The sequence below is a fragment of the Misgurnus anguillicaudatus genome, chromosome 22 (genome assembly GCF_027580225.2).
Source record: "Misgurnus anguillicaudatus chromosome 22, ASM2758022v2, whole genome shotgun sequence".
Classification (NCBI taxonomy): Eukaryota; Metazoa; Chordata; class Actinopteri; order Cypriniformes; family Cobitidae; genus Misgurnus; species Misgurnus anguillicaudatus.
The window spans coordinates 23,696,825-23,724,284 of record NC_073358.2 but is presented as its reverse complement, the minus strand read 5'-3'; the positions used below and the strand labels follow the sequence as shown (position 1 = coordinate 23,724,284).

The 27,460-nt window shown below is 36.5% G+C and overlaps 2 protein-coding genes and 1 long non-coding RNA gene across 3 annotated transcripts; 2 read left to right on the top strand and 1 right to left on the bottom strand.

Moving 5' to 3' along the window:
* The first annotated feature begins 5,497 nt into the window (after nt 1–5,497).
* eral1 (Era-like 12S mitochondrial rRNA chaperone 1) lies at nt 5,498–14,035 on the top strand. The gene is made up of 11 exons (XM_055200026.2): nt 5,498–5,762; nt 5,915–6,073; nt 6,225–6,352; nt 6,441–6,518; nt 6,608–6,654; nt 7,168–7,229; nt 7,326–7,438; nt 8,698–9,012; nt 11,006–11,155; nt 12,813–12,893; nt 13,241–14,035. The coding sequence occupies exons 1-11, from the start codon at nt 5,657–5,659 to the stop codon at nt 13,361–13,363; spliced, it is 1,362 nt and encodes a 453-aa protein (XP_055056001.2). The 5' UTR covers nt 5,498–5,656; the 3' UTR covers nt 13,364–14,035.
* A 364-nt stretch (nt 14,036–14,399) lies between these two features.
* On the bottom strand, nt 14,400–15,304 carry LOC129439366 (uncharacterized). The gene is made up of 2 exons (XR_008642782.2): nt 15,104–15,304; nt 14,400–14,734 (listed from the first exon to the last, which is right to left on the bottom strand). It is a non-coding gene; the product is annotated as an uncharacterized lncRNA (long non-coding RNA).
* A 2,774-nt stretch (nt 15,305–18,078) lies between these two features.
* Nucleotides 18,079–26,625, top strand: tbx16l (T-box transcription factor 16, like). The gene is made up of 9 exons (XM_055200031.2): nt 18,079–20,159; nt 20,334–20,487; nt 20,619–20,721; nt 22,107–22,271; nt 22,592–22,741; nt 23,076–23,146; nt 24,611–24,684; nt 24,802–25,009; nt 25,798–26,625. Exons 1-9 carry the CDS (start codon nt 20,069–20,071, stop codon nt 26,432–26,434), a joined length of 1,653 nt encoding a protein of 550 aa, XP_055056006.2. The 5' UTR covers nt 18,079–20,068; the 3' UTR covers nt 26,435–26,625.
* The last annotated feature ends 835 nt before the right edge of the window (nt 26,626–27,460 follow it).

Here is a 27,460-nt window from a genome sequence, read left to right as displayed (position 1 = left end):
TACCACTATAAACTTGATTCACTAATTGCTTCTCCCAGCAGCTACCATAAATCTTTACATTCCTAACCTTTTCTCTTTAAAAGGCTGTTAATTCCTCTTTCTTTATAATACTTTTTACATTCCAACGTTTATTAAATCCAGCAAATCACATACTGGTAATTGTCACACACCTTAAATGAATCAAAAGAATTTGAATAGTTTGAAACCATCATATCTTACTTCCATTTAATGCACAAGACAAGTCATCACTGATGATATACTGTAAGTATTGCAACTATATTTCTCATTTTTTTTTTTTTACTATTAACAATTTCTCTGTTGCAGAAGACTGATGGCTGCACCTCAGTAACATTAGAGCTTGTGACTCCATCCCACACAAACCCTGTCAAAATATTTCTCCCATTATTTCTATTCTCACATTCCTCCACACACGAAACTTTCCGTTGCCCGTATATTTTTGTATATCCTACCTTTCAATTGTACTTGACATGCTCCATACGCTGCACTATGGAAACCTCTACAGTTACAATAGCGGAGCCTATCAGTCACTTGACATTTATAATGCTCCAGTGCACACCACATTTTGCACATCTCATTTTCCATCTGCACACTGCTGCTCCATGTCCCGTGTGATGACACTCAAAACGCATTAGCATGGGGAAAGAAATTCACAACATAGCTTTCAATCAGTGGGTTTCAACAAAAAAACTAATACTTGCACAGTATATTAACATTCACTTTGGCATGTAACTTGTGGAGAGGTCTGCAATTTTCTAAACAATATGGTTTATCATTTGTTCTATGTGAACTATTCTGTTTTATTATTCTATGTGGAACAATATCTAATGGATAATCACTGACGTAAGGGTCTAAAGCAGGGGTCTCCAACCCAGCTCCTTGTGAGCTACCATCCTTTAGATTTTTCCTCCAACCCCAATCAAACACAGATGAACAAGCTTATCAATGTTTTCAGGGTTGCTAGATAATTACAGACAGGTGTGTTAAGGGTGGGTTGGAACTGAAGTCTACAGGACGGTAGTTCACCAGGAGCAGGGTTGGTTATACCTGGTTAAACCAAGGTATAACCAACCCTGCTCCTGGTGAACTACCGTAGGTATATTGATAGAGACTCTGCAGTTAATTTAGCAAAGGTGGTCATTTACATTTTAATTTTCCTCATCCAAAGTTCTAAAGTCCCCAATTTTGAAGTCTAGGAACATAGTTGATTTCAAAGAGGCCAGCTAACAAAAACCCGTTCACATCATACGAGTTTCCCTATTTGCTATTTTCCTTGAGGTCTATCAGCATGAACACCATCAAAGAACATTGAATGTTTTTCCTCACAAATAAACTCAATTGTATAAAGAGAATAACACTTCCTTAAAATTTGTATTATAACATTAAACCAGTGGTGTGCATTCCCCTTTGTGTACGGTGCATCCCTTCATGGCCCCCCAAAGAAAATTTATAAAATAAAATATTCCAAAACTTAAAATTTGAATTGAACAAAACATATTATATTATACAAGTGGTTCTCAAACTTTTTTGTCGTGCGGCCCCCCTGTGCGGCCCAAGAAACATAAAACATTCCAAAACGTAACATTTTTATTAAACAAAACATATTATATTAAACAATGTGGTGTTGTTGGTTAGTTGCCTTATTTTTCGGAGGTTAAATTACACAAAATTTGTGATAAATACAATTTTTTTAAATGTCAATAAACTGGGGCCCCCCGGCACCATTTTAGGGCCCCCCAGCTTGAGTGCTTTTGGTTAGTATCCTTATTTTTATGATTTGTAATTACACAGAAGTTATGATCAATTAACGTATTTTATAAAATGTCATTAAACTGAGACTCTGGCACCATCTCAGGCCTCTCAGGGGGCCTTGGTCCCCAGTTTGAGAACCACTGCATTAAACTCCTAAGACCTGAGCTTTGGTTTGCCTTTTTTTATATTTCTTCCAATTAATTTGAAGTTTAATGGTATTTAACTAATGTCTTTCGCAGCAAAACCCTCTGTATTTGTACTGGCCTACATGCAAAAATCTTCAGTCACTGTCTTTCCTGAATAAAAGTAAAACACTTTAAAAATTCGGTTTGTATCCCAATATATCCGGTCAACATATTTAATTGGGTAAAATTCTTGCCGCTTTATGTACGTGCACCTTCATTCATCCAAATCGTCTTCTGTGAACTTTGTTGAAAAATCGACGTGGCATTTAAACGATTCTGCCAAAAAACAGTTTTTTTTCTTATGGATTAAGCAGATTTGAAATGAAAGTATTTGATGATACGTTCCGAGAGCATTCGGTCAATATCATTATCTAATTTTTGATGGAGTTGGCGTTTAGCGGATTTTGCATATGAGCTCTTCATAAATAATTTTTTAAATCTGACTGTATCTTCTCTAAAACATTCTTTATAGACAAAAACAAATCCTTAATGCTTTGGAAACACTATGCCAATGCATTGCTGCTGCTACTATGCTATGCCAATAAATCCTAATTGAATTGAAATGTAAACTGATGTTATGTCACCCATCTCTATGCACCAAGTAACTCTGTGACTGCATTGTGTGATTCATAGCTGATAAAACTGTGTGGTGATGAAAGTAGTGCATATAATCTCTGCCATTGAGAAATAAGAAAATGGTGGGTGAAATCAGGAAATTTTAAAAAGCTTTAAATCATATTAGGGTCACAAGCCATTATATGCAACAGAATAAAAAAAACGAAGCTTGTCATAGGCCGAGCTTTCAATGTGTGCCTTCGGATCTTTCTCCTAGAATTATTAAGGTTTAGATGGCTGGTCCTAGATCAGTACAAAAACTCATTTCGCAGCCCTGGAGCCTGAGGCAGCTGAGGGGAAGTGCTCAGCAGTGGGCTTCATCACACAATAATACAACGTTAATGATGCAGAATGGCTTCTTTCTTTGGCCCTGAAAGACGTCAAGGCTGGATGTTTAGAAACGGTGGTCCTAATTGCACTTTTTATACCCAACTCCGACATGATTGACGATTTCCAAAGAGATGCATTATTGATCTACTTCACAGACAAGTTGTATTGATTGCATAATCTTGATAGAATATGAACCCCTTCCCTCAATCTCGCTCCAATCAAAGAACAAACTTAAAATCAGGGCCGGAAAATATGACCTCTGGGTGCTTTTAAAATTATCCTCCCAAAAGGATTTTGATGAGGATGTGACACAGGATGCCCCAGCTGTGTGGCTTTGTGTGGTGTGCTGCAATCATGTGTAATGGCTTAGCAAGTTGAAGCTGCGTCTCTGCCTGAGTAACATCCACCCAGCATGCCTCAGCCAGCTCCTGTCACACGCCTGTCTTACACTTAACATCATCTCAGCTTTGTTATTCCTCCTTGCCTGCAGAAAGGTCGAAATGCTGTGCTGTAACCGCGGGACGTTTTTAAATGTGTGTGTATCCGTCTCTCATTGCAAAAGACAAGCGGAGGCCTATTGAAATATTTGACATGACAGCCGTTATTCAGCACCCACAGCTCTTAAACAATAGGGACACAGCAGCATAAACAACCCCCTGGGATGAGGTTGTCAGTTTATGCTGATATGGGACCAGCTTTCTTCATTTTTTTTGGACTAATAAACCTTACTTTTACTATTTATTTAAAACCTACTGCTGAGCACAGACCAGCTGAACAGTTAAGCTTTAACTAAACCACAAAATTGGTTATTAATTGGTCAGCTTCTTTAAACCCTGTAAAATATTTCCTTTCTGATATGTTCAGAAAACCTCGTACTTAACAAATCTGCTATGTAATATTTTTATTTCCAAGCAATAAAATGAAAAGGAGTCCTTGTGCTGCAGAAGCTCCCTTTTTAAATAGAAACCACAAAGTTAAAGGATCAATAATTATGCTATAAATCCAAAGGGTCACTGTTATATGCAGACAAGTTTTTTTTACATTTAGTGCTACATTTATTTAGTTTCCAGAAAGTAGAAGACCATAAAATCCCACAGACACTAAAAGGTCATCTTACAAAACTCATGCACAAAAAGGAGGATATTTATGGGAACAAAAAGGCCAATAATTTGTAGGAGCTAACAGTTCAGTCAACAACACCAACAGTACCTGTAGCATCAAACTCTATTATTTCAAAAACAACTTTATGTAACTTTGATTCAGTACACCTGTCTGTTCCATATTAGATTGTGAAATTACATATTAATTTTAGAGTAATAACTTAATTAAAAAAAATAAATTAAATTTAACATAATTTAAAATGTGATCATTTAATCAATTTACATTATTGTTTTTGGTTTTAAAGAAAAATATTAAGTGGCGTATCACATATGCTTTAAATCACTTGACTCATTTAACTCAGTTTATCTCAGTTGGGACTACAGAATAATTTGTATTGTATTAAAGTAATATTGCAAAACTGGGCAGGGATTTTTGCATGAAAAATGAGAGTAAATATCAAAATAAAGGGTTATTGTAAGCATTTTTAATTAAGATAAGAAAAGAGGGGTACTTATAAATGTTTTGCATGTCGTTATATTAGTATTTAAAAGAGTTTTTGTTTTGTTGTTGGGTTTTTAAATGGTTACCATTGTGCAGACGAGTAGAGCATTTGCTTAGGATGAGAGCAGTCTCATTGACATGTATGTTAGTGTTGTTTTGATCAGAAAGTATAAGTGTAAATGCCTCGATTTGAAAGCATTTACATTTGAAATATTTATTGCATAATCAGCTTCTATTTCAGTTGACTGTTAGTTAGGATTAGCTTGCCAATGTGTGCTGTTGCTGTAGTATAATAGTTTTATATTTCTGAATTTAAGTAGAACTAACATGATTAAATAATGGTTGCATTGGTGAATTTAACTCATGTTTACTCAGATCAACTCAATTTAGTTGTGCTAAGGACAATTGAGTAAGTTCGACTAAATACATATTTCTAAATTTAGATAATCAGCGTGCAACCACTTTTAAAATTTAGGCAAATTCAATAAATAATACTTTTCAGTGTATTATGGCTATTATTGATTAAAATATAAATTAAATACAGAGGCTATGAATAAAAAATAAAAATAAAATACTTCACATTTTTGTTTTACTAGTCTTGTACTCTAGAGGATTTAGATTAAATGTGAAATAACTTGATTTTTAATTAGTAAAACATCTTATGCTGACCCATCTATTTAAAGTCGATGTTTTTCCTTCTAGGTAGTCTAAATTGCGCATCTTTTCACAATAAATTAGCTTAAACAAGACTAAAACAAAGCAATTAAAGTAAAATTAATGATGTGCACGTCTTCATAAGACGGTGCGCAGACAATTCAGTTTATAACATCAAACTACCGCGAGACCGATTTTAGGGCAGGCTGCTTAGTAGGATTTCGAATCGCTCTTGCGGTACTGTGATGTCATAAGTCGATACGTTTGCGCAGAGCCACATAAAGTCAAACACACACACAGAGTTTTGGTCAAGAGTGGCGCCTGAGCAGTAGATGGCAGTAATGTGTAAATAATAGTTTGATCACTTCGACTAAAGCAACATGTCTGCGCCCTTAACACATGTGTAAACAATAATGGAGAGTGGAATAACCTTCCGTAAGGAATAGTGCAGGCGAAACGTCAACAGATTTGTATCTTATGTTGCGAAACAGATTTCAGCAATGACTTTACGGCTTTTCGAGACTGTTATACGGAGGTCTCTGCGATTTTCGACTGTCCGATCACTGACAGCAGCCTCGGAACACACGCATCTGCGTCTGCGCACAGGTAGGCTACGTTTACCAGAATTATAAACAATAAACAAATAACGTGTAAGATAGGCTGGTTGTTTTATGTCACATTCATCATCACCAGAAATAAAACCCCACTCATGGAAAAAATCTCAATCTTTTTTAAACTTTATTGTATTCTGTTCACAGGTTGCGACGTTTTTCGTGCACACTCCTTGAGGAAATGTCCTGTTCGCTGTGCTCCAGCCCGATTGATGTCTTCAGGTGCTTTTCTGGACAGATTACAGAAGTCGAGAACTGTTTTGTCCGGCGAGGGTCACTATCATCACCCCGTCCCATCAGACTGTGGTCAGTATCAGCCCGGCCCCCGTCAATGCATTCAGGCTGCTGTTTTAGCGATAAGATGTCAAAACTGAATTCGTTTAATCTCATCTCTACAGACATTTACGATATTATAGGTTGGTCGTTACAAAACGTGAGTTTGTTTTTTTACCCTCAGGTCAACAGTTTTCCTTATTGCTGAAGGACCCTGATCAACCTGACAACCCCAAGTGTCTTAAAGTGGCTATAGTGGGCGCCCCGAATGCTGGCAAATCCACACTGACCAATCAGTTGCTGGGCAGAAAGGTGTGCTGTACAATACAATGAATCCCAAATTGTGTATAATAGGTAACTCCTAATGCCCAGTATAAATGCCGCATCCTATTTGTTTCAGTTGTTTGCGGTGTCGGAGAAAGTGCACACAACAAGATCACGTGCTGTTGGTGTTGTGACAGAAAATGACACACAAATTGTAAATCTTTCCAATGCTTAATATCCAAATAGTCAGTTTTTGTGAGTGTCACATGTTTTGAATAGCATTTTCTGGTCTGCTTTTACCAGATTATGTTGGATACACCCGGTCTTACCACACCACTGAAGGCTAAAAGGTGGGTTTACATTTAAAATAAAAAAGCCTATACGATTGTAGCCTTTAGACTGTCAAAGCTAAAGCCAGATATTTTATAGATACTTTCCCAGCTAAATCTGTAGTACTTAAAGTTATTTGAAGGTTAATGTTTATGATAAATGTGCCTCAGTCACACTTGCCATCATGTTGGCATATGTTTTTGCATAATACTCTGCATCCTACATTGTGTCTTTTTCTCGAACATTTTTTATGACTTGTGTCAGGTGATTTTTTTATCCAAACCTAATTAAAAACATTTTCTTTTCTTATTTGGTGATGCTTATTATACAGAAATTATAAATCTAACCATCAAAGCTTATTCTGTTTTCCTTATAGTGACTTTTTTCTTTTCCTGCTGTTGTACTTTTTACTGTCCAAAAATAGTTATAAATATACACTTTATAATAACAATGGTATGTAGTGACAATATTATTAACAGTGGTAATAAAGCATCTACTATAAATGTTAATGTTTTGACATATTTGTTTACCAGACACCAGCTGGAGGAGTCACTTTTGGTGGATCCTTTGGAGTCCCTGAAGGAGGCTGATTTAGGTCTTTCTTATTTTATTTCTTACTCTTTAAAAAAACTAAGTGCATGTCAGCATCCATTGTGTGTTGAATCTCTGGTTTTCTCCTTTATATTTGCAGTTGTGGTGTTAGTTGATGTGTCTGATAAATGGACCCGAAACAAGCTGGACTATGAGGTCCTAAAGTGTATGGCCTTGAATCCAGATGTGCCTGCCATCCTTGTCCTCAATAAGGTATTTTTAGCCGTGTCGTTGTGTATTCATCTGTCGCACTTTAATCGTAGGATTAGTTTGCCCAGGGCACAACAACCTCTCTTCTTTGGATATTGTTATTCTCATCTGGAATTTTGGGCCTGTTTAGCTGTTAAACTTAAAGGGACACTCCATTGTTTATAAAAATATGCTTATTTTCAAGCTCCCCTAGAGTTAAACATTTGATTTTTACCGTTTTGGAATCCATTCAGCTGATCTCTGGGTCTGGCTGTACCCCTTTTAGCATAGCTTAGCATAATCCATTGAATCTGATTAGACCATTAGCATTGCGCTAAAAAATAACCAAAGAGATTCGATACTTTTCCTATTTAAAACTTGACTCTTCTGTAGTTACATCGTGTACTAAGGCCGACGTAAAATTAAAAGTTGCAGGTGCGTAATATCATTGCGCTGCACCTATGTTACAGCAGCAAAGTCACTGATTATTACGCCGGAATGAGAGTATAGTTCCTAGCCATATCAGCCTAGAAAATTGCAACTTTTAATTTTGTGTCTGCCTTAATACGCGGTGTAACTACAGTCAACAGTCAAGTTTAAAAAAATATAAAAATTCTTAAGTTATTTTTTAGCGCGATGCTAATGGTCTAATCAGATTCAATGGATTATGCTAAGCTATACTAAGGGGCTGGACACACCAAAACTTTTAAACGCGGCTGAAAACGCCTTGAGGACGCCGAATGCCAGCTGTTTTTCAGCTGAGTGCCAGCTTTCCTCAGCTAATCGCTTTGGTAGCTCTGATACGTCATCTGTGAGACGGTTGGTTGCTGTGATACTTGTCCCGCCCCACCTCCACTGTGATTGGACGGCCGCGTGAGAACTGACATTGACGAGCGGAGCTTTTCTTCCAAAGTTGAACATTTCTCAACTCTCTGCGCCGGTTTTCAGCGCCGAAAAAAAAACCGCTAGCTGCTGGCTTATTTGAAAAACGCTGAGCTTCCATTGAAAACAATTGAAAACATGCGCCGGCTGCGGGCGTAAAAGCGTTGGTGTGCACGCCCCCTAAAAGTGGTACAGACAGACCCGGAGATCAACTGAATAGATTCCAAAACGGTAAAAATTAAAGGTTTAACTCTAGGGGAGCTGGACAATGAGCATATTTAAAAAAATGGAGTGTCCCTTTAATGTCAGTTCCAAATTTGCTGAATAATATATAGACGATTCACTTAAAGGCAATTTAAAGAATTTATGAAATTGAGAAACCATGCACTCTTCCTGCACAGGTTGACCTATTGAAGAACAAAATGTTGTTGCTAGACATCACTGCACAGCTGACTGATGGGGTGGTGAATGGAAAGAAGATCCGGGTTCGTGGTGCAGTGAAGTCAAATCAGAAATTAGCAGGCATACTACAGAGCGAGGATGCAGACGCATCAAATTCTGAGAGCATGGAGAAAGAGTCGTCTCAGGAGGATCCCATCAAAAACAGACTGAGCAAAGAAAAGCTGAAGGCTCTAAAGAACTGCAGCGGGTGGCCACATTTTAAAGATGTGTTCATGCTGAGTGCGGTTGACAGAGAAGATGTGGAAACCATAAGGGTTAGAGGCCACATTTGAGAAGTTGATGATTTTAACAAAGGATTGAGTTATTATTGTTTGCACTTTTGAATAGCAAGAATGCTTCAAGTAACAAGTTAAAGCACATTTAACTGCACTGATTTAGATAAAAAAATGTTTTCTTTTGAGTTCTGCTTGTGTAGCTAGTATGATCACCAGGAAAAATGAATGCTGAACTCTGTATTAAAAATAGTTCAAACAATAAGAACAGTGAAATGTAAGGTTTTCATAATGTATGGATTTGAAGGACAAGTTCGGTATTTTGCACTTGGAGCCCTGTTTTCGGATTGTTTGTGATGAGGTAGAGCGGTTTTGACTGAAATTTCGACGTGTGATGCTGGCCCGAGAATTTTCGGGTGTTTGTTGTTACCTCCCACCTCTATAATGGGTGTATGGGTGCGCTGGAGCAGTCCTTCCTAGAATGCACTTTCGTTTGCAGGGACATGAAACTCACCGAGTGGTCAGGGGTGTTCACTGATATGCTCACACAAAAATCGCTGCAAAAGATGCTTTCCAACAGGTGTTTTAGCATTTGTTGTAAACTTGTGGACCTATTTTTCCGAACGCCTCACACCTGTACATTCTTCCGTTGAGAGCTTAAATAATAGACACTCCAGCCCAGTTGGTGACGATAATCCGCCTTTGCCAATTTCAAGAATACAAACAAAGTTCCCGGCGCGGAGTAATACCGTACCTCACAGCACATCTAATACAAGTCAATGGAGTTGGACAAAAACTAAGATAAAACCTGTTGGAAAGCATCTTTTGCAGCGATTTTTGTGTGACCGATCGGTGAGTTTCACGTCTTTGTAGACGAAAGTTTAATGCATTTTGGGAGGGATTGTTCTAGTGCTGTGTTCAAAATATCGATAAGACGATACATCGTCTTGGACGCCTGACGATACGCGCATCGATACAGCACCTTCCGTATCGATTCGGATGCACTTTTGAAAGTAATGTGACGAATCGCTGTTGATCCGTGATCCATATGGAAAGGACGCATGTGTCCCGCGGAGTACGCAGAGTTAAAGGTAGCGGGGTATACTTTCACTTTGCGTGTCTGTCTCGCTGGCGCACGTGTCTGCTTAGTGAGCCGCGTACTTGCGCGCTCTCTCTCTCTCGCGTGCGTATTTAAAATCAATGAGTTCAGTATGAAAGCGCAGATATCTTAGCCTATACTACTGCAAAGGGCTTTATTAGCCATGCTCTTATAAAACAGTACTAACGCATTTGAGAAGAAACACAACAAAGATTTGCATGTGAAAGTGTACGTCTAGAGAAGAGATACAGAGCTACTTCAATCTATAGCTGTCACATTAATAATCTGATTTCTATTAAATAGTATTAAGTCTGACTGCATGTTTATACATATATTCATAGATGAGAGACAAATATAATGCCTAGAGTAAGGCACCATCTTTGTAAAACTGCTTTTAAAAAAACATAAGTTAAGTACTAACTCTGAGATTTTAAGTATTTCTATGAGTAACCCCAAAATCTAATAAATGAATGGGAAAAACACAACTGTTACAACACTGCTTATTCAATGTACAATAAACAGATAATAATAATAATAATAATAATAATGTTACTAAATTCTGAACAAAAAATGTAATTTAAAATAGTCTTGTATCGTGATGCGCATCGTATCGGGGCCCTTGTATCGGGATACGTATCGTATCGGGAAATTGTTGGCGATACAAAGCCCTAGATTGTTCTTGTGCACCAATAAAGCCATTGTAGAGGTGGGAGGTGATACAACAAACACCCTAAAATTCTCGGGCCAGCATTATATGTCGAAATTTCAGTCAAAATCGTTCTATTTCATCATAAACGATCTGAAAACAGGGCTTTAAGTGTAGGATGCCAACCTTGTCCTTTAAGTATAATTTTATTTTGACATTATAATCTTGCACATTGTGCTGCTCCGTTCTCAATAGTATTCACACTGTGTTTAAACATATGTGTCATAAGGAGTTACCTGTTTCAAAGTGCAAAGCCTGGCCAATGGCAGTACCATAGTGAAGTACTGACAGATCAAGCTCCTGAGGATGTCTGTCTCAACACTGTCAGAGAGAAACTTCTGCAACATCTCCCTAAGGAGGTGCCATATACGGTGACCCAGGTAGGTAATGTTTGGGGATTGTGCCAATTTACAGTCATGCAGACTCACAGTCTTACAGGTTTTCATAACACACATGCTTGTTTATATTCAAACTGACTGATTTCCTGTTTAACATCTGTTCGACAACTTGCTTGTCAGCTTGATTTTATCTAGGATTTTTTGGTCCGTAATAAATTTAGAAGCCCTTCATGCTGGAAACAGAAATATTCAGCTGTCAAGAAAAGAGAAATTTAATAGTTTCTTTCTTACACCCAGCGTGATTCATTTGTTCTGTAGCTGTATTGTACTTGTTCGTGAATGATAAATTTGCCTCAAAATGTGTAAAATTCAAAAGCTCATTCGTTTATACACTCTAAAAAACGATTCGTTGGCTGAACAACCATAACTTATGAAAGTAATTGGATTAAACACAAAAAACTTAGTATTTATAACTTTTCAACCTCTACTTACCATATTTAGCATGTGTAACACAAAAATTTAAGTTACCAGGTGAACTTAAATGTATCCAAAAATAAAATGAAAAAACATAAGTAATGCTAACTACTATAACAATTGCATCAAAATTAAGTAAATCTAGCATAACATTTTAAGTAACTATAGAGCCACGTGATTTCCCATGATGCCTTTCCAGCCAAAAATTATGACATCTGTCGTAGACATTTTGTGAAGCACATGCCCTGTAAAAAATCCAACTTCAAAATTTTCTTTTAACAAAAAACAAAGTTTTTATTGTTGAAGGGCATCAGTTCCTTAATTTGTGTTCTCTGAATGAAATAAGCATAATCATACTTCTAACAAATATATTTTGTTGACTGGAGTTTTAAGTTTTTGTCCAATTTGTTTACCCAACTTGCCAAATTCAGTAATCTGAACAAGCAATTTAAAAAAACCATGGTCTGAATAGTTCCCAGCATGCATTGCGACATGTTCACTTCTTTGGTTAATATTTACTAAAAAAGATGACTGTTTTAATGTTTGCTGGTTTTATTTATGTTGATATGTTGTTAATGTTAGTTATATGTTGTATTTAGAGTTATTTTGAAAAAATTATGTTTGTTCATTGTTACCATGATTGAGAAGTGTGTGCTCAGTGTAGAGGGCAACACAGTGGGTTAGCGCGCATCATTGTTTCCTCACAGCAAAAAGGTCTCTGATTCAAGCAAAAGCTAAGTCAGACAAAGACTTTGTTCAGGAGACCTTTCTGTGTACACTCCCACAGTCCAAAACATGCAGATTAGCTAAATTGGGTATACTAAATTGCTCCAACTTCACTCTAAAATATGTGTTGGATTTACTTAAAAAGTGTAATGCAAAAATGGTGCATATATATTTTAAGCAATCCCAACTTGGAATAATTTTACTTAAAATAAACAAGAAAATATGCGTTATATGAACTTAAATATTTGAGTTCATCATCATTCTTTACATAAAAAATTAAGTAAATAAAACACAGGTCCTCTTGTAAATCCTAAGTAAAACCATCAAAGTTGGGAATACTTAAAAAGTGTGATGCAAAAATGGTGCATATATATTTTAAGTAAATCCAACACATCATTTTTTAGAGTGTACTTGATCATTGCTCAAAAGAATGGAATGTGAGCTTTGTGATTTATGGGATGTTATTTATCGTTACATGTTTATTTTGTTCTTTTTGCAGCAAATTGAAATGTGGAAGGAGTCTGAGGATGGGGTGCTCAACATATCTGTCAAACTGTATGTGAAGAAAGAAAGTCATATGGTGAGCTCGGGGATTTCTTTTTTTGACAATAAATTAAGATTGTGTTTACTTCCAGTTAGAAAGATTGGACTCCAATGTTGTTGTTTTGAAGTTATTCATACAATTATAGAATATACAATTAATAAAATGTATAATTTTTAAACAAAAAGAAAATATAGCTTGCCTGCTAGGGTATTACTAGATACAATTAATTAATAATATTTAATCTAAAGGATTGTATTAATAAGGGGAGTCTTAATTCATGGGACCTGTTTGGAGCGTTGTATTGGTACCTGCCTTCACAAGCTGACGAAACAGTGTTATCTCACTATTAACTGACCTTTTAATTTTATTTTATTTTTTTGCAGAAAATGATTATTGGTCCTGGAGGCCAGATGATAACCAGAATTGCCCAGGAAGCTGGAAATGACTTAATGAACATTTTCATGCGTGAAGTGCGCTTAAAAATATCTGCAAAGCTAAAGAAGTGAAGTTCAGAATTCAGATTATGAGAGTAAGATGCAGACACCTGATAATGGTTATTAAGGAGTGAATTTTAACAGTTTGATCTCCAAGTTTGTCAAAATTATTTGTTAGTAGTATCAAACCTTGCTTTTTCCAGTTAAAGACCTAAGCCTTTGTTTTGTGTTTGTAATAAATGTTTGTATTTACATACGCTATCATGATTATATGCATAACTTTTTTCTTTAATTAAAACGAAGGACAGCTGACAATGACTTTATGCTCTTGTTGCTTATAAATGTCTTTGTTATATCAAAACACTGACCTGAAATCACTCACTGTTGCTTAGTTAAACCATTTCTTAAAAGCGTGTATAGCTATTGCCATAACTCCAGTTAAGTCTTTCATAAGTTGGGTAAATCTTTGCATGAATAATAAATGTTGCAACAGAGAGCACGAAAAGTTCACAAAGAGTTTTATTAAAGGATGTTGGATTTCTGTTTTGGAGAAAGTATGGCACTTTAAAGTATAGCATACTGTATGCAAAAATGTACGTGGAGTTGGTAGAATCAGCTTATTCATTGAGCAGTTATACACTGTGTACATTTCATTTGCCTGTTTTGTCGATTATGGTTTTTGTAATTATGTGACATTTCTTCGTGTGATATTTAATTAAATAAAAATGTAAATAATGTAATCAATACTTTTTCCCTTCTTCCATTTTTCAAAAATGTGGAAAAGCAGTTTTAAGTTTCTTTGCCTATACACTAAAAAAAGAGACATTAATTAAAATGCTAACACTTAAAAAGATTTAAGCTTTTTCCACTTAAATGTTTTACTTAAAATGAGAACATTTAAGTTGGAAAAAAATCAGTTATTAGATGTTACCAGTTTAGCTTATAGAGCTATATCTTGCTGCTTAAATGCATTTATTGTGGCCCTGAAACTGTTTACTGTTCACTTCCTCTCACTATTGTGAAGTTCTTTGAAAGTATAAAGCCAATTGTGATGTCAAAAAGTGGATTTTTGAGGATAAGTATGTAAAAAAATGAACCAAAGCAGAACATTTCAAATACAGTAATATTTATTAATACATAAAATACAGTAATAACACAGAATACAATATTACACATTTGAATTATTTTATCAATGATCTTTCTTTGAAGTCATCCTGTCCGGTTGTAACTCGCTTTGTCTTCTTTTTACCAGATGACTTTTGAAAGAGGCAAAAGAACCCTTACCATTACTAAACTCAGTAATGGTAACGGTTTTATCGCCTATCTCTGTCCATGGATGCATGAGTTGTTGGAACTGTTGGAGGAGTATTGACCCCCTTGATAGTACATCATCTATACTGTAGTGTCTCAATAATGAACTTACAGTATACGATGATATCCTGTCTAGAGGGCAAGAATCATGTAAACATTTCAGTTTAGAAATCCACTGAATTACACATAATGAACAAATCTCACATATCTGATCTATCTAATATTGGAGAACTTTATCATCAACAACATTTAGAGAATTAAGAATTAAAATCACATTTCTGTGATTCTGTCTATATTAAAGCAATACAGTAGACGTGTTAACGTAATTCTATGTATAAACAATTGTACTATCTGTGCGTGTTTCCAAAACGTTCCCTTGAAGAAGTCTTCTCCAAATAGTCAGATTATCACACCTGTGGAAGATCCGTCACACCGAGTATTGATCTGAAAGGAAGAGCAGCTGCCATCCTGTATTTCGTAGTCACAGTGCAACACACTTACCTTCAGATCTGCATCCTCTGTACTCCTGAAGGAGGTGTTTTAAAAGCAGTTTAATTGCTTGCATTTGTTACCTTTACCCCTGTTCATTCACTTTTGTTTTCACAAGTCTGTTGTCTCCATGCTGTTAAGGAGGTTATAAATGGTGCCGCCTCGGTCTGAGTTTTAATGCTTGCTGCTAATTTGCATATGATGATGACACGAATGCCGCTCCATCCTTATCATGTTCCTGCTCTGTAGTATTTTGACCAATCGGATTGGTTTCCAATATCAGGCCCTGAACAGTTACTCAGCACCAGGACTTTCTCTCACGCAAGTGTGTGTGCACACCCAAACTAATCTCACCCTTAGAATAAACTTGAAATTGTACCAGGAAAGTTTGCAAAATATATGCATGTCTTATAAATGCATTTAATATACATAATAGTATTTTTTTACTAAAAACAAATATTACATAAAGTGAAATCTTAACACATTACACAATATAATTTGAGAGTGTACCTTGTTTTAAAGTGTGAATAGGAAAGGGTCCACCAAACCCTTGAAATAAGTTTGTTTGGATTATTGATGGGAGCTTTTTATCATTTAGTTTTTAACCTAGTACATCTTTATCTCTGAGATAAATTCCAATACATTTTAACACATCGGTTATGGGTCCGGAGATCTGTATTCATAGATCACAGTGACCAATTCTTGACTGAGTCTGTTTACTTCCAATATCGTGAAGTCACCTCTGGGTGTTCATTTCCATACCCATTTCCATGATTCTACATCTGGAGTTGTCTTCAGCATCTGGATGTTAAAAGTCAATTGGCTACTATGGGAAAGGCCCCCCATGGTTACTGTGGAGACAGACTCCCGGTTAGGGTGGGGCTTGGGGGTGTTTGTGACTATCTGTGCCATGTTAACAGATAAAAACAAGGTTGTGGCCTATCTGAGTCGCACCAGCAGCCTGACACTTTATCTATCATTTAAATAAATGGACATTTCTCAGAACTTGTAATTATTTCTCAGAAAAGAGATTGCTGGCCACGATGCTGGAAACTGCCTCTCACAGCCCTTATGAAAGACAGGTCTTTACCTGATCTAACTGATGTGGGACGTTTTAAACTAAATGGTTTCCTAGCGTTTGCAGATTACGTTTTTGGAGAGTAACAAGCCTGATATTCAGGCCTTTTCACCTATAGGAAAGGACTTAAAAATCTTTACAATTCCTTACAATGAATGGGGAATGCTAGTTCATACTTGATATTCTGATAAAAGGCTAATTCACTTTTTGGGGAAGGTGAGAACAGAAACATGAATGTGATCTTGGTTACCGTAGTATCATTCATAACTTAACGTAGCCTGTTTTACACTCCAATTTGTTATGTATATAACCATACACAATATGATGAACACTCTACACAGTATACAATAAAATGATAAACACGATAAAAGTAAGACTAAAGCTTATACACTGGATAACTATTTCTTAATTATTGCCTGTTGTATGTACATGAATATACATGTGAATGTGAATATTTAATGGTACAGAATGGTAGATATAGCAGCAATATCCAGATGTGTTCATTTAGGTTTATTATAATACCGAGTGCCTTTTACACTGTCAAAAATTAAGGTACAAAGATGTCACTGGAGCAGTACCTACCCTTTAAAAAAAGGTCCTAATATGTACCATTTAGGTAAAAATATGTATCTTTGACCTGCCAATATGTACCTTTGAAGAACTAATAGGGTACTGTCCCAGTGACAACTTTTGTACCTTTATTTCTGAGAGTGTACGAAATCGCATTAATTGCCCTCAAAGGCCTTTATTAACCCCTTGGAGCTGTGTGATTCACTTCTGGGAAGGATGGATGGACTTCAAATCAGAAGCACCATTTACTACCATTATAAAGCTGGGAACAGCCAGGACATTTTCTAATATAATTTCGATTATGTTCGTCTGAAAAAAATCATATACATTGAGGATGGTTTGAGGGTGATTACCCCTATGGGGCAATTTTCATTATTGAGTGAACTTTCCCTTTAAGTGTGAGTGTCAAAAGTGTCATAATACATGCATAATACGGCATACATAATGGTTCTGGCACCCATTTTATCAGGTTATAGCATTTATGTTGCCCATATAAGCAGTGCTGCTTTCTAAAGCAACATTGTTTACATTGTGCTTTGAACTGAGAGGAAATTTGTTAAAGTCGCCATGAACGGAAGTAGCGATTGTCTTTTTTTCCCCTTGGTGACGTATATCCGAGTGAAACGGCTTCGGAAATGAAAAAAGGTAGGGCTGGACTTAAATTCGTCCATCGAGAACTGATTGGATCATTTGAAGTTTGGTCATGTTGCTTTTTGCTGCAATCTTTTCCCAGACCCGCAGACCTGCCATACCATATGACCGGAGGTAGAGAGAGACAGTTTTGGGGGAAGGAGATTTGCATTTTTGATTAAAGATTATGAGTGCACATACATAAAAAAATAATGAGCAATTTGCAAAAAAATAGAACCCAGACTCATGTAGATGCGTATAAATAGCACGAAGTGTGAAAATCGCGCAAATTCCAATTTGGCGTGCATATGATACGCCAGTCCTTCCCATTCACTTAAACGGCGCATCTTTTTTGGTCGTTTATTTATTGGTTTCTCTTTTATTTTGCCTTTTTTTACCATTTTCGCTTGGGTTTAGGGTTAAAACAACTTTTTGTTATATAAAAAAATGACATCCTAACCCAAACCCCAATTCTAACCCCAACACCTACCATGGCTCATATATACAAACATGGAGAAACCTGTATATTAAATAACCTCCTTAAGCAAATCTGAAATCTAGCCCTAGCCCCAAGCGAAAATGGTTTAAAAAACTGAGAAAAATTGAGAAATCAATAAATAAAACACAAAGCAAAAATAAAATAAAACAAAATACAAAAGATGCAACGTTGTGAATTGGAGGGACTGGCGTGTCATGTGCACACCAAATTGGAATTTGGCGTATTGCACGATTTTCACATTTTGTGCAAATAATACCACTATATTCCAAAACAAATTACAGTTTTTCATTTCAATTTCATTGTGATTTAAAAATGCACCTCAACCTTTATACCATAACATTGCTTGTCCCCAGGTGTGCTGTTGTTTTGTATACCTGTATGATTATTGTGTGCCAATGTTGATTGCAGTGCTGATTGATTTTGTTTTGTTTTTGGTTCTGTAGTTTGTTTTTGTTTTTTTGTTTTGTGTTTAGTTTTGTTTTTACTTATTTGGTCGTAAAACATCTTGCCAAAGGACTGCGGTTGAAAATTAGCCGGCTGGCTAACACTGGCACATTCACAGTAATGTTGATTAATGTGTGTTGTCCTTATAAATAAAGTAAAAAAAAGTAAAAAATAAAAAACAATCTTTTGTGATATACATTGGTTGATATGAAGCAACAAAACAACACTATTCAGCATGTTCTATTCATAAATTTTACAAAATGCACATCATTTAAAGTTTATATCTACAGTTTGTGACTTAGGGTCTATTCTGTGTAGATTCATTTCTATTTGGAGACGAATGTAACGTCTTTCCTCATGTAAATTAGATTTCATTCAATAAACATATGTTTGCACCAGATAACTATTTTATAATTAATGACAGTTGTTACAGGAAAATGTAATGTGGTAACCTGGAGGAGGTTACCAAAATCATAATTTTGTGTATAAAAGCACAACACAAGATTGCTCCTATACTGCAGGTTGGCAGTGTTTACAGATCTTCAATATTGAAAATCTTTTATTGTTTTAAACTTTTGTTAACAATTTAAACTTTTACAAAATATCATTATTCACCACTAATCTTTAGTGCTATTTTCCCAGTAAGCAATAGCCATCGATTCACCATCTATATTAACTATAGACCTAGTCCTGCTATGAGTAGCCCACCAAAATAATGTTGAATTATTGGTCCAGAAACACCTCCTGTTTCAGTTTGTAACTGTTTTCTATATTTCACATATACATCTTAAAGATGTTTGTTTAACTTTTTGATTCAGTTCTATATGTTCTGTTGGTTGTATTTTATCCTAACTTTATGTAGTTTTCAAAAACTGAAACAGGAAGTGCTTCTGGACCAGTGTCGTTTATTGTTTACATCTTGCAAAATGGTCTATATGTCATTTTTTTGCCAAAATAACTTGCAAGATGATATTCCATCATGTATACAAAGTCAAAAGCGATAACAAGATGTTTGGTTTCATTTATTTGTTTATTTAATGTCATTCATTTTTGTGCTACGGTTAGATTTTTTCCTGACAGCGCAAATTTTGCCTTGTTTTAACCAACATGCCTGGGCTGTTTTGGATGGCTATAAGACATATTTTAAATGCAAAATTGCTTGCTGGATTAAAACACTCTGAAGGCCTTTACTTCTTTTTTTGTTCACCAAAATGGAAATAGACATATTTGTATTCAAACGAATAATATTACTTGCATTCTAATCTCACTATAAAGCTTTGCATGCCATTTCTCTTTTATACTAAGCTTTCAGTCCATCGATTGATCCAGTATGCTGAACCTAGATCAGCCCAAAAAGGTAAGATTAGCAAGAACCAACAAACAGCGGCGAATGCCGAAGCTTCCTGAAGTAATAGGTGACAAACTGCTGGGGTGATTAACACCTATACGTGTGTGTCTGGAGTATGGAGGAAGTGTTAAGGGAACCCTTGGCCTCTAAAGTAAAATGCTCCCCCTTTCCCCAAATCCTGCGAATGTTGTTCCTGACACCTCTTTAGGGACGCTGGAAGACAAACTGCAAACCAGGAGAGACAAAAAGAGAGATCAAAGCCCAACCTAATGTTTTGACAGAAACACAAATACACACCTCTGTCCTCTTTGAAGTAACGGAAAGGTAGCCACCTGGGCAAAGTCCAACTAGATCATTGGGTTTGTGAGCTACGGACCTCTGGACAAGTCTGTTTGTTGCTCCAGTGTCATGATCATGTATCTACCAGAGGAACGGACTGTGTCGGACTTTCCTTACCAGATGAGCCCTTTGACCCACAGCTATGGATATTATTCACAAGGTAAACCTGTCTTTACCAGATTTATTCCAGTTTTATAATTGACATTATAGAGGAAAAACTATTAAAAGACCCATTAAGTGAGTTATAATAAAAAGTAATTTTGCTGTGGAGATGCAGTGCTGTAAATATTTAAGAGTTGTGCATAAATACTGAAATTGTCCTATTATTGATCAGACTATAAGGAACCTATTTGCCGAAGTCAGCACAGGATAAACAGTGCTGAAGCAGAACTAACCTCACTGCCGGTTCATGTATCACTGCAATGTCGTGAGCTTTGGGACAAATTCAGCAGTATCGGCACCGAGATGCTGATAACTAAATCTGGCAGGTATGCACAAAGGCCTACAATTGCTGTGAACATTTAATTTAATGTTAAAATGAAACATTAACAAAGCCCAAATTATGACTTTATCAAAATGGATCCTCCAGCGTGATGATGGTTTGTTTTGGTTTATTTAGGCGGATGTTTCCCAGCTGCAAAGTAACAGTGACGGGCCTGAATCCTAAAGTGAAGTACATGGTGATAATGGACATGGTGCCGTTTGATAACCACAAGTACAAGGTAACTCCCCTCCACCCCTCCCTTCAGTTACATACAAATATCTTCATATAATCTCAATGGCATAAACACTAGTTTCGATCACCATTTATTTAATATTAATGTTTTAATTTTGGTTTAAATATTCATTTATATAAATCTCGATCTCTGTTCTGTGATTTAGTAACAGATCCGCAGCACATATTTTCAGTGCTTGTGATTGTCCTCAATTTATATATTACGTAATAAATATTACATAAATATACAAATGCATATTTTATCAGTGCGTTCCCTCGGTCTTTTATAATGCTAACACAATGCTCCACCAGCTAGATAGTAGGTCTACATATACAGAAGTGGCCAAATGTCCAACTTTAAAGGAAAACACCACCAATTTAAAATGTTTTACTATGTTCTTACCTCAACTTAGGTAAGAACCTCAACTTAAATTAATACATACCTATCTTTTTTCAATACGTGCACTTTTAATCTTTGTACAGTACGTCGTGCATGTGTTAGCATTTAGCCTAGCCCCATTCATTCCTATGGCTCCAAACAGGGATGAATTTAGAAGCCACCAAACACTTCCATGTTTTCCCTATTTAAAGACTGTTACATAAGTAGTTACACGAGTAAGTATGGTGGCACAAAATAAAACTTTTGTTTGGAGCCATAGGAATGAATGGGGCTAGGCTAAATGCTAACATATTCACGAAGTGCTGTACAAAGATTAAAAGTGCACACATTGAAAAAAGATAGTATGAATTAATTCATCTAAGTTGAGGTAAGAACATAGTAAAATATTGAAAAACTGTGGTGTTTTCCTTTTAACAATTAACATATTTGTTATTGATTTGAATATTTTATAAAAAATGCATTAAACATTTTGCATGTTGCTTTGGAATAAAAGCTCAGCTTTGATGAGAATTAAAGGAGGCTTGGGAGAAAATTACACACATGCAAAATTCATAAAGACATAGCCCAGGACAAAGACGAAGAAATATTACCACAAAAGAGGACCTATACAAATATTAATAACATATTATAGTCAATATGCTTTATTACTTTTTGTTTTTAACTTGTTTTTATGCACATTTTTGTATACTCAAAAAAAGTGGTTTGTCTTGCCAAATTGTTTTGTTAAATACCTTAAAAATGTAGTGTTTTGTCAATTTCATACTACACACCTCTTATTTAATCTAACATGTGAAGGCATAAGAAGCAAATATCAGACAAATTTCCCCCCATGGACATCACTTTTGGACACTGTACTGTACATATCGTACATAATAAATATTTGATGTGTTTAAATATTTATATATGGCAAATGCCAAAACTAGGAATATATGTATAAAGGTGATGCATTACTAATTGTAACTGTGATCTAATACACTGTTGTATTATTGCAGTGGAATAAGGATCAATGGGAAGTGGGTGGTTCAAGTGATCCACACCTCCCCAACCGGTTCTTCATCCACCCAGATTCTCCTGCATCTGGTGATAAATGGATGCAGTATCCAATCTCCTTCCACAAGCTCAAACTAACCAACAACACACTCAACTCCAGTGGCCTGGTGAGGTGACATCCTGTTTTGGCCAAAGGAATCAGTAAAAAAAATGTCATATGATGCATAGCTGTATGATTAGTGAAGGTGAAAGGCTTGTTCGACTTCATGCAGCGCTGCAAGAACCGACAGTCGGATGACGTCAAAGTACCACGAGAACGATTCGAAAAGTCATACGAAGTGTAATCTCGTCTCGCTCTCGCGGCACTTTAACGTCATCCGCCTGTCAGTTCTAGCGGCGTCGCATGAAGTCGAACAAGCCTCATGACTTCCTTTTGATTTGCATGTGCTACTTGCTTTATTGCAACATTTCTCTTTTTTGTCTTTAGGTGGTTCTTCATTCTATGCATAAATACCAGCCCCGTCTACACATAGTTCAATCTCCAGACCCCGGTAACCCTTATGTGCATGGCGGTTACCTGCGTTTTACCTTTCCTGAGGCTGCCTTTATAGCTGTTACAGCCTACCAGAACCAGGAGGTGAGACCAATCATCGCACAGCTGATGAAAACATGTTTACAACATATAAAATATAGAGATAAGCGATCTGGTCCATTTGCCCCAAAAGGTGCTGTATGTTAGTGTTCCACTGCCATCTAGTGGCTCATATGATCAAATAAAACATAATTTGTGCAAAACCCTAGCATAACATTTTTCAAAAATTATTTTGTGCATCAAAAAGTTTCAGATTTATTGGATATAAAATCAAAACTTTTACAAGTCTGTTTTAGTAAATGCTAATGATTTATTAACTTGCATGTTTGTGGTCTTTTGGTGAACAAACTTTTCACCATTTTGATCATTCTTAACACAGATTACAAAACTCAAGATTGACAACAACCCCTTTGCTAAAGGCTTTCGTGACAATGGATTGAACAGGAAAAGGTGAGAGGATAAACTAATAATCTATACGGGGTGGTTTTCCTGACAGGGTTTAGATTAAGCCCTAGACTAAACTAGGCTTAAGTTATATTATAGGCAATTTTTTTACAAACATACCTTACCAAATACATTGCTGGTGTGACTCTTGTGACAAACTATGGCACATATATATTTTAATATATGTCAGTGCTGTGCAGGCTGTTTTCAGTTAAGACCTCTTAAACATATATTTTAATATGGGACTAGGCCAGACTGATCTCACGGAAAGTCGTTTTATAGTCACGAAAATTTTGATTAATTTATTTGTGTCCATGGCACGAAAATCTTTTTTTTGTGTCAGTCGCACGAATTTCTATAAATAGTTTTTCTATAAATTATTTTTTCTATAAATTATTTTTTATTTCATTTTATGTATTGTTTTCTCGTTTTTTCTCCCCTATTTTTAAATCATTGTCGCTTGGGGTTGGGGTTAGAACAGTGGCGAGCGTCTCTTTTATCATAAACCCTTTAGACGCATCTGCAGCTGGCACTTATTTTGACAAGACACGTGATGCTCACAGGATCTCTCGATGCGCAGAACACATATTTTGAAATTACAAACCATACACATGACTGGCTACATACATGTTGTAACGAACTTCGCATAGAGCGCCCTCAAAAAAGAAGTCATCGGCTGCCACTGGGTTAGAATCACGTTCTGTTACATTTTTAGACATCCTAACCCAAACCTGAACTCTAACCCCAACTCCAGGCGAAAATAGTTTTAAAAGCGGAAGAAAAACATGTAGGAACCAATACATAAAATTACATCCAAACCCCAAATCTAACCACAACCCCAAGCGACAATGATTTAAAAATAGAAAGAAAAAAAACATAAAATGACACAAAAAATGTATAGAAATTTGTGCAACTGACACGAAAAAGACATTCATGCTCAATGCATGAAATTTCGTGCCATGGACAAAAAAAATTAATCAAATTTTTCGAATTACCGTTATATACGCTTAAGCCATGTCTGGGAAACTGTCCTTAATATTTTAAAGAAAATGAGATCACCTAATGGTGCACTCTCAGGAGAAAAGGTCGGCTAAATGAAGATACAACAGTTGGTTGGGGTGGTACCTTTATAAAAAAGTACCTTAGAGGTACATATTAGGACCTTTATAAAAGGTACCCTCTCAGTGACAAAGAGGTACAACTTTTGTACCTTTTTCTTAGAGTTTGGACTGTTTTTTTTTTATTTCTGTTATACCAAATATACAAATATACGATATAATATGTTTTTATACAGCCGACCAGAAGAAAATTACATTGCATTTTTGGGATTTTTTAAATAATTTATTTTAACCATTTATATGAATCAGCTGAATCCTGTTTTATTGTTAGATTGCTATTACTTGAGAACTGAGATCAGTATCAACCCTGATCAATAATCCTAATGTTTTTATATATTTGTCTTCCATTCAGGTTTAGAGACAGAGAGCACCAGGATTCAAAACAACAAGAAAAACAGAATTTGAGTTTGACACAAAAGGAGCAAGGTATGATTTTTTTGAGAGATATTTTCTATATGTGAAAGTGTAGTAGGGAGCTTTATAGCGTATTAAACTCTAGCTTGTTGTTTAGCCTGTCACTTTTTGCCCACTAACATTAAACAGTAGGACGGCTAAAGGAGGAAGAGCATGCGGATGTGACTGTGTCCAGTTCTGTAGACCACAGCTCTTCAGTGAATTCTTCAGACGGGACGCTTTCCTCTAACGCGGTCAATCCGTTTATATCAGCATTCATAAACCCAAGCCCTGCTGGATCACCTTTACCCCATCAAACACACACAATACTCAGCCTCAGTAACAGAAACTTGAACAGGTGAGTTTGGTCTGAACATGCCTGTAAACATCAAACACAAACTATTTTATTGGAATGATGCTAATTATACTGAAATGATTAGTTGACCCCCAAATAAAAAATCGTCAACCTTCATGTACGTCCAAATCGATGTGATAGAAGTTTGAACGTTGGTGGCTAGTGACTTCTCTTCCGGGGGGCGTGAATTCAATATATGTGTTTGGAGTGTCACGAGAACCTATATGCATCATGCGTCATATCAAAATACTGTATGTGTTTGAAGTGTCATGTGAACCAATTTGCATCATGCATCAAGTTAAAATATGCGTTTGGCACGTCATGTGAACCAATTTGCATCATGCATCAAGTTAAAATATGTGTTTGGCGCGTCATGTGCCGAACCTACGTGCATCATGTCAAAATACGTGCCTGCTGGACACACGTCGAAAATACAAGACTCACTTAACACTAAACTCTGATGTGATTAAGTGCGTATCTGGCGAACGTGTGCGTCTCTTTTATTATGAACCCCTTCGAAGCGTCTGGCGCATAAAGTCCTTACAAAATTAACTGTATTTTTTATTATCTTAGGTAAGCCGTTTTATCTACATATGTGACGGAAACCGTAGCTTCTCTATGCATTTAAAAGGGGAGGAGTGAGCTGTGGACTGAGCTGTAACAACCCCAGTTGGTTAATAAATGTCTTATTTAGCTAAACATCCATAATTAATTTAAAACTAAACTTTATGGTACATTCAGATTGATGTGAATTTGTTACTCTGGTTTGATAATCCCTCTTTTCTCTCCAGTCCCAATTGCATCAGACCCTCTAGCCTTCAAAATCTCCATACGGCTCTGCCCATGGTTCAAAGTTCCTGTACCCAGTCCTCTACAGTAGAGAACAATCTCAACAGACTTCCATCTCAGCTCAGCAGTCCTCTAATCCCTCATCATTACCACCACAGTCCCGTCACTCAAACTCCATGCAGATCCATCATCCATCCCATCCAAGCCCAAAATCCTCAGCTCCAGCCTTATTTTCAGACCCCTCCCCATAACACCCGGCAATGTCCTGAAGTGGACCTCCAACTCTCTCTTCCTCCCAAACTTAGCCGGATGCAACTACCTGAAAGTGCGCTCAAGAACCTGGAGATGACGCCTGCTCACTTCAGGCCCCTAACCAACATCCTCAACCGGATCCAGATTCGAGCTTCTGAGAAGGTCATACAAAATTTCTCCCAACACGAGCAGTACCCCAGAGAGACAGAAAGGGAGCTTCGTCCACAGATTTATCCAGATGTTCAGGAGTACATTGGTCAGCAATTTGCATTAAATGGCATGCAAGCTCAACAAGCAAGAGACAATCAGGATGATCACAGATTACAAATGGACTTTTCCAATGCAAGACAAGCCCTTGAATACTACAAACAGCATAATGGGAAATAAGTTTTTTTTCTTCAGTTATTAACCAAATAATGTTGTCACATGTTTGTTGTAATGTTGTAAATAATGTTTGTTGCTGTTTTACCAGAAGTTTGCATTCTGCGTCAATTTTTCAGCCAAAGTATGTAAATATAGTTTTCTGTGGCATCTGAGATTGTTGCTTGCTTTAAGTTAAAGGATTAGTCCATTTTCTTGGAGGAGGGGTCCAGATGGTTTGCTCACCACCATGTCATCCGGGGTGTTGATGTCTTTCTTTGTTCAGTCGAGAAGAAGTTGTGTTTTTTGGGGAGAACATTGCAGGATTTTTTTCATTTTGATGGACTTTAATGGAGCCCAACATTTAATACTTAACTCAACACGTGACAGTTTTTTTCAACGGAGTTTCAAAGGACTATAAACGATCCCAAACGAAGCATAAGGGTCTTATCTAGCAAAACAATTGTCATTTTTGACAAGAAAAATAAAAAAAAACACTTTTAAACCACAACTTCTTGTCTAAATCTGGTTGTGATGCGCCAGTGTGACCCCACGCAATACGTCATGACGTCAAGAGGTCACAGAAGACGAACGCGAAACTACGCCCCAGTGTTTACAAATGTGTTGAAAGAGGACCGTTCCTACGTTGTTGTATGTCAACTGATACTAATTAATGTCTTTGTGTCAGTTTATTGTTTAAAATGGTTCGCAAATTTGCGTTTTATATATGTAACACGTGACCTCCCTACGTCACTACGCATTTACGTTAGGTCGCACTGGACCGGACCTTTGTGCTTTAAAAGTGTATATTTGTTACTTTGCTTGTCAAAAACGACAATCGTTTCGCCAGACAAGACCCTAATGCCTCGTTTGGGATTGTTTATAGTCCTTTGTAACTCCGTTGAAAAAACTGTTAAGCGTTGAGTCAAGTATCAAATGTTGGTGTCCACCAAGGTCCACTAAAATGTGAAAAATCCTGCAATGTTTTCCTCAAAAAACAATCTCTTCTCGACTGAACAAAGAAAGACATCAACACCCTGGATGACATGGTGG

Bases quoted from the DNA above. Each gene is read 5' to 3' on its own strand.
- eral1 (XM_055200026.2), top strand. From the start codon at position 5,657: ATGACTTTACGGCTTTTCGAGACTGTTATACGGAGGTCTCTGCGATTT. The intron at 6,074-6,224 runs GTCAGTATCAGC...TTTTACCCTCAG, and splicing joins CCCCGTCCCATCAGACTGTG to GTCAACAGTTTTCCTTATTG. The intron at 6,519-6,607 runs GTAAATCTTTCC...TGCTTTTACCAG, and splicing joins CAGAAAATGACACACAAATT to ATTATGTTGGATACACCCGG.
- tbx16l (XM_055200031.2), top strand. From the start codon at position 20,069: ATGATCATGTATCTACCAGAGGAACGGACTGTGTCGGACTTTCCTTAC. The intron at 20,160-20,333 runs GTAAACCTGTCT...ATTATTGATCAG, and splicing joins CTATGGATATTATTCACAAG to ACTATAAGGAACCTATTTGC. The intron at 24,685-24,801 runs GTATGATTTTTT...AACATTAAACAG, and splicing joins TTTGACACAAAAGGAGCAAG to TAGGACGGCTAAAGGAGGAA.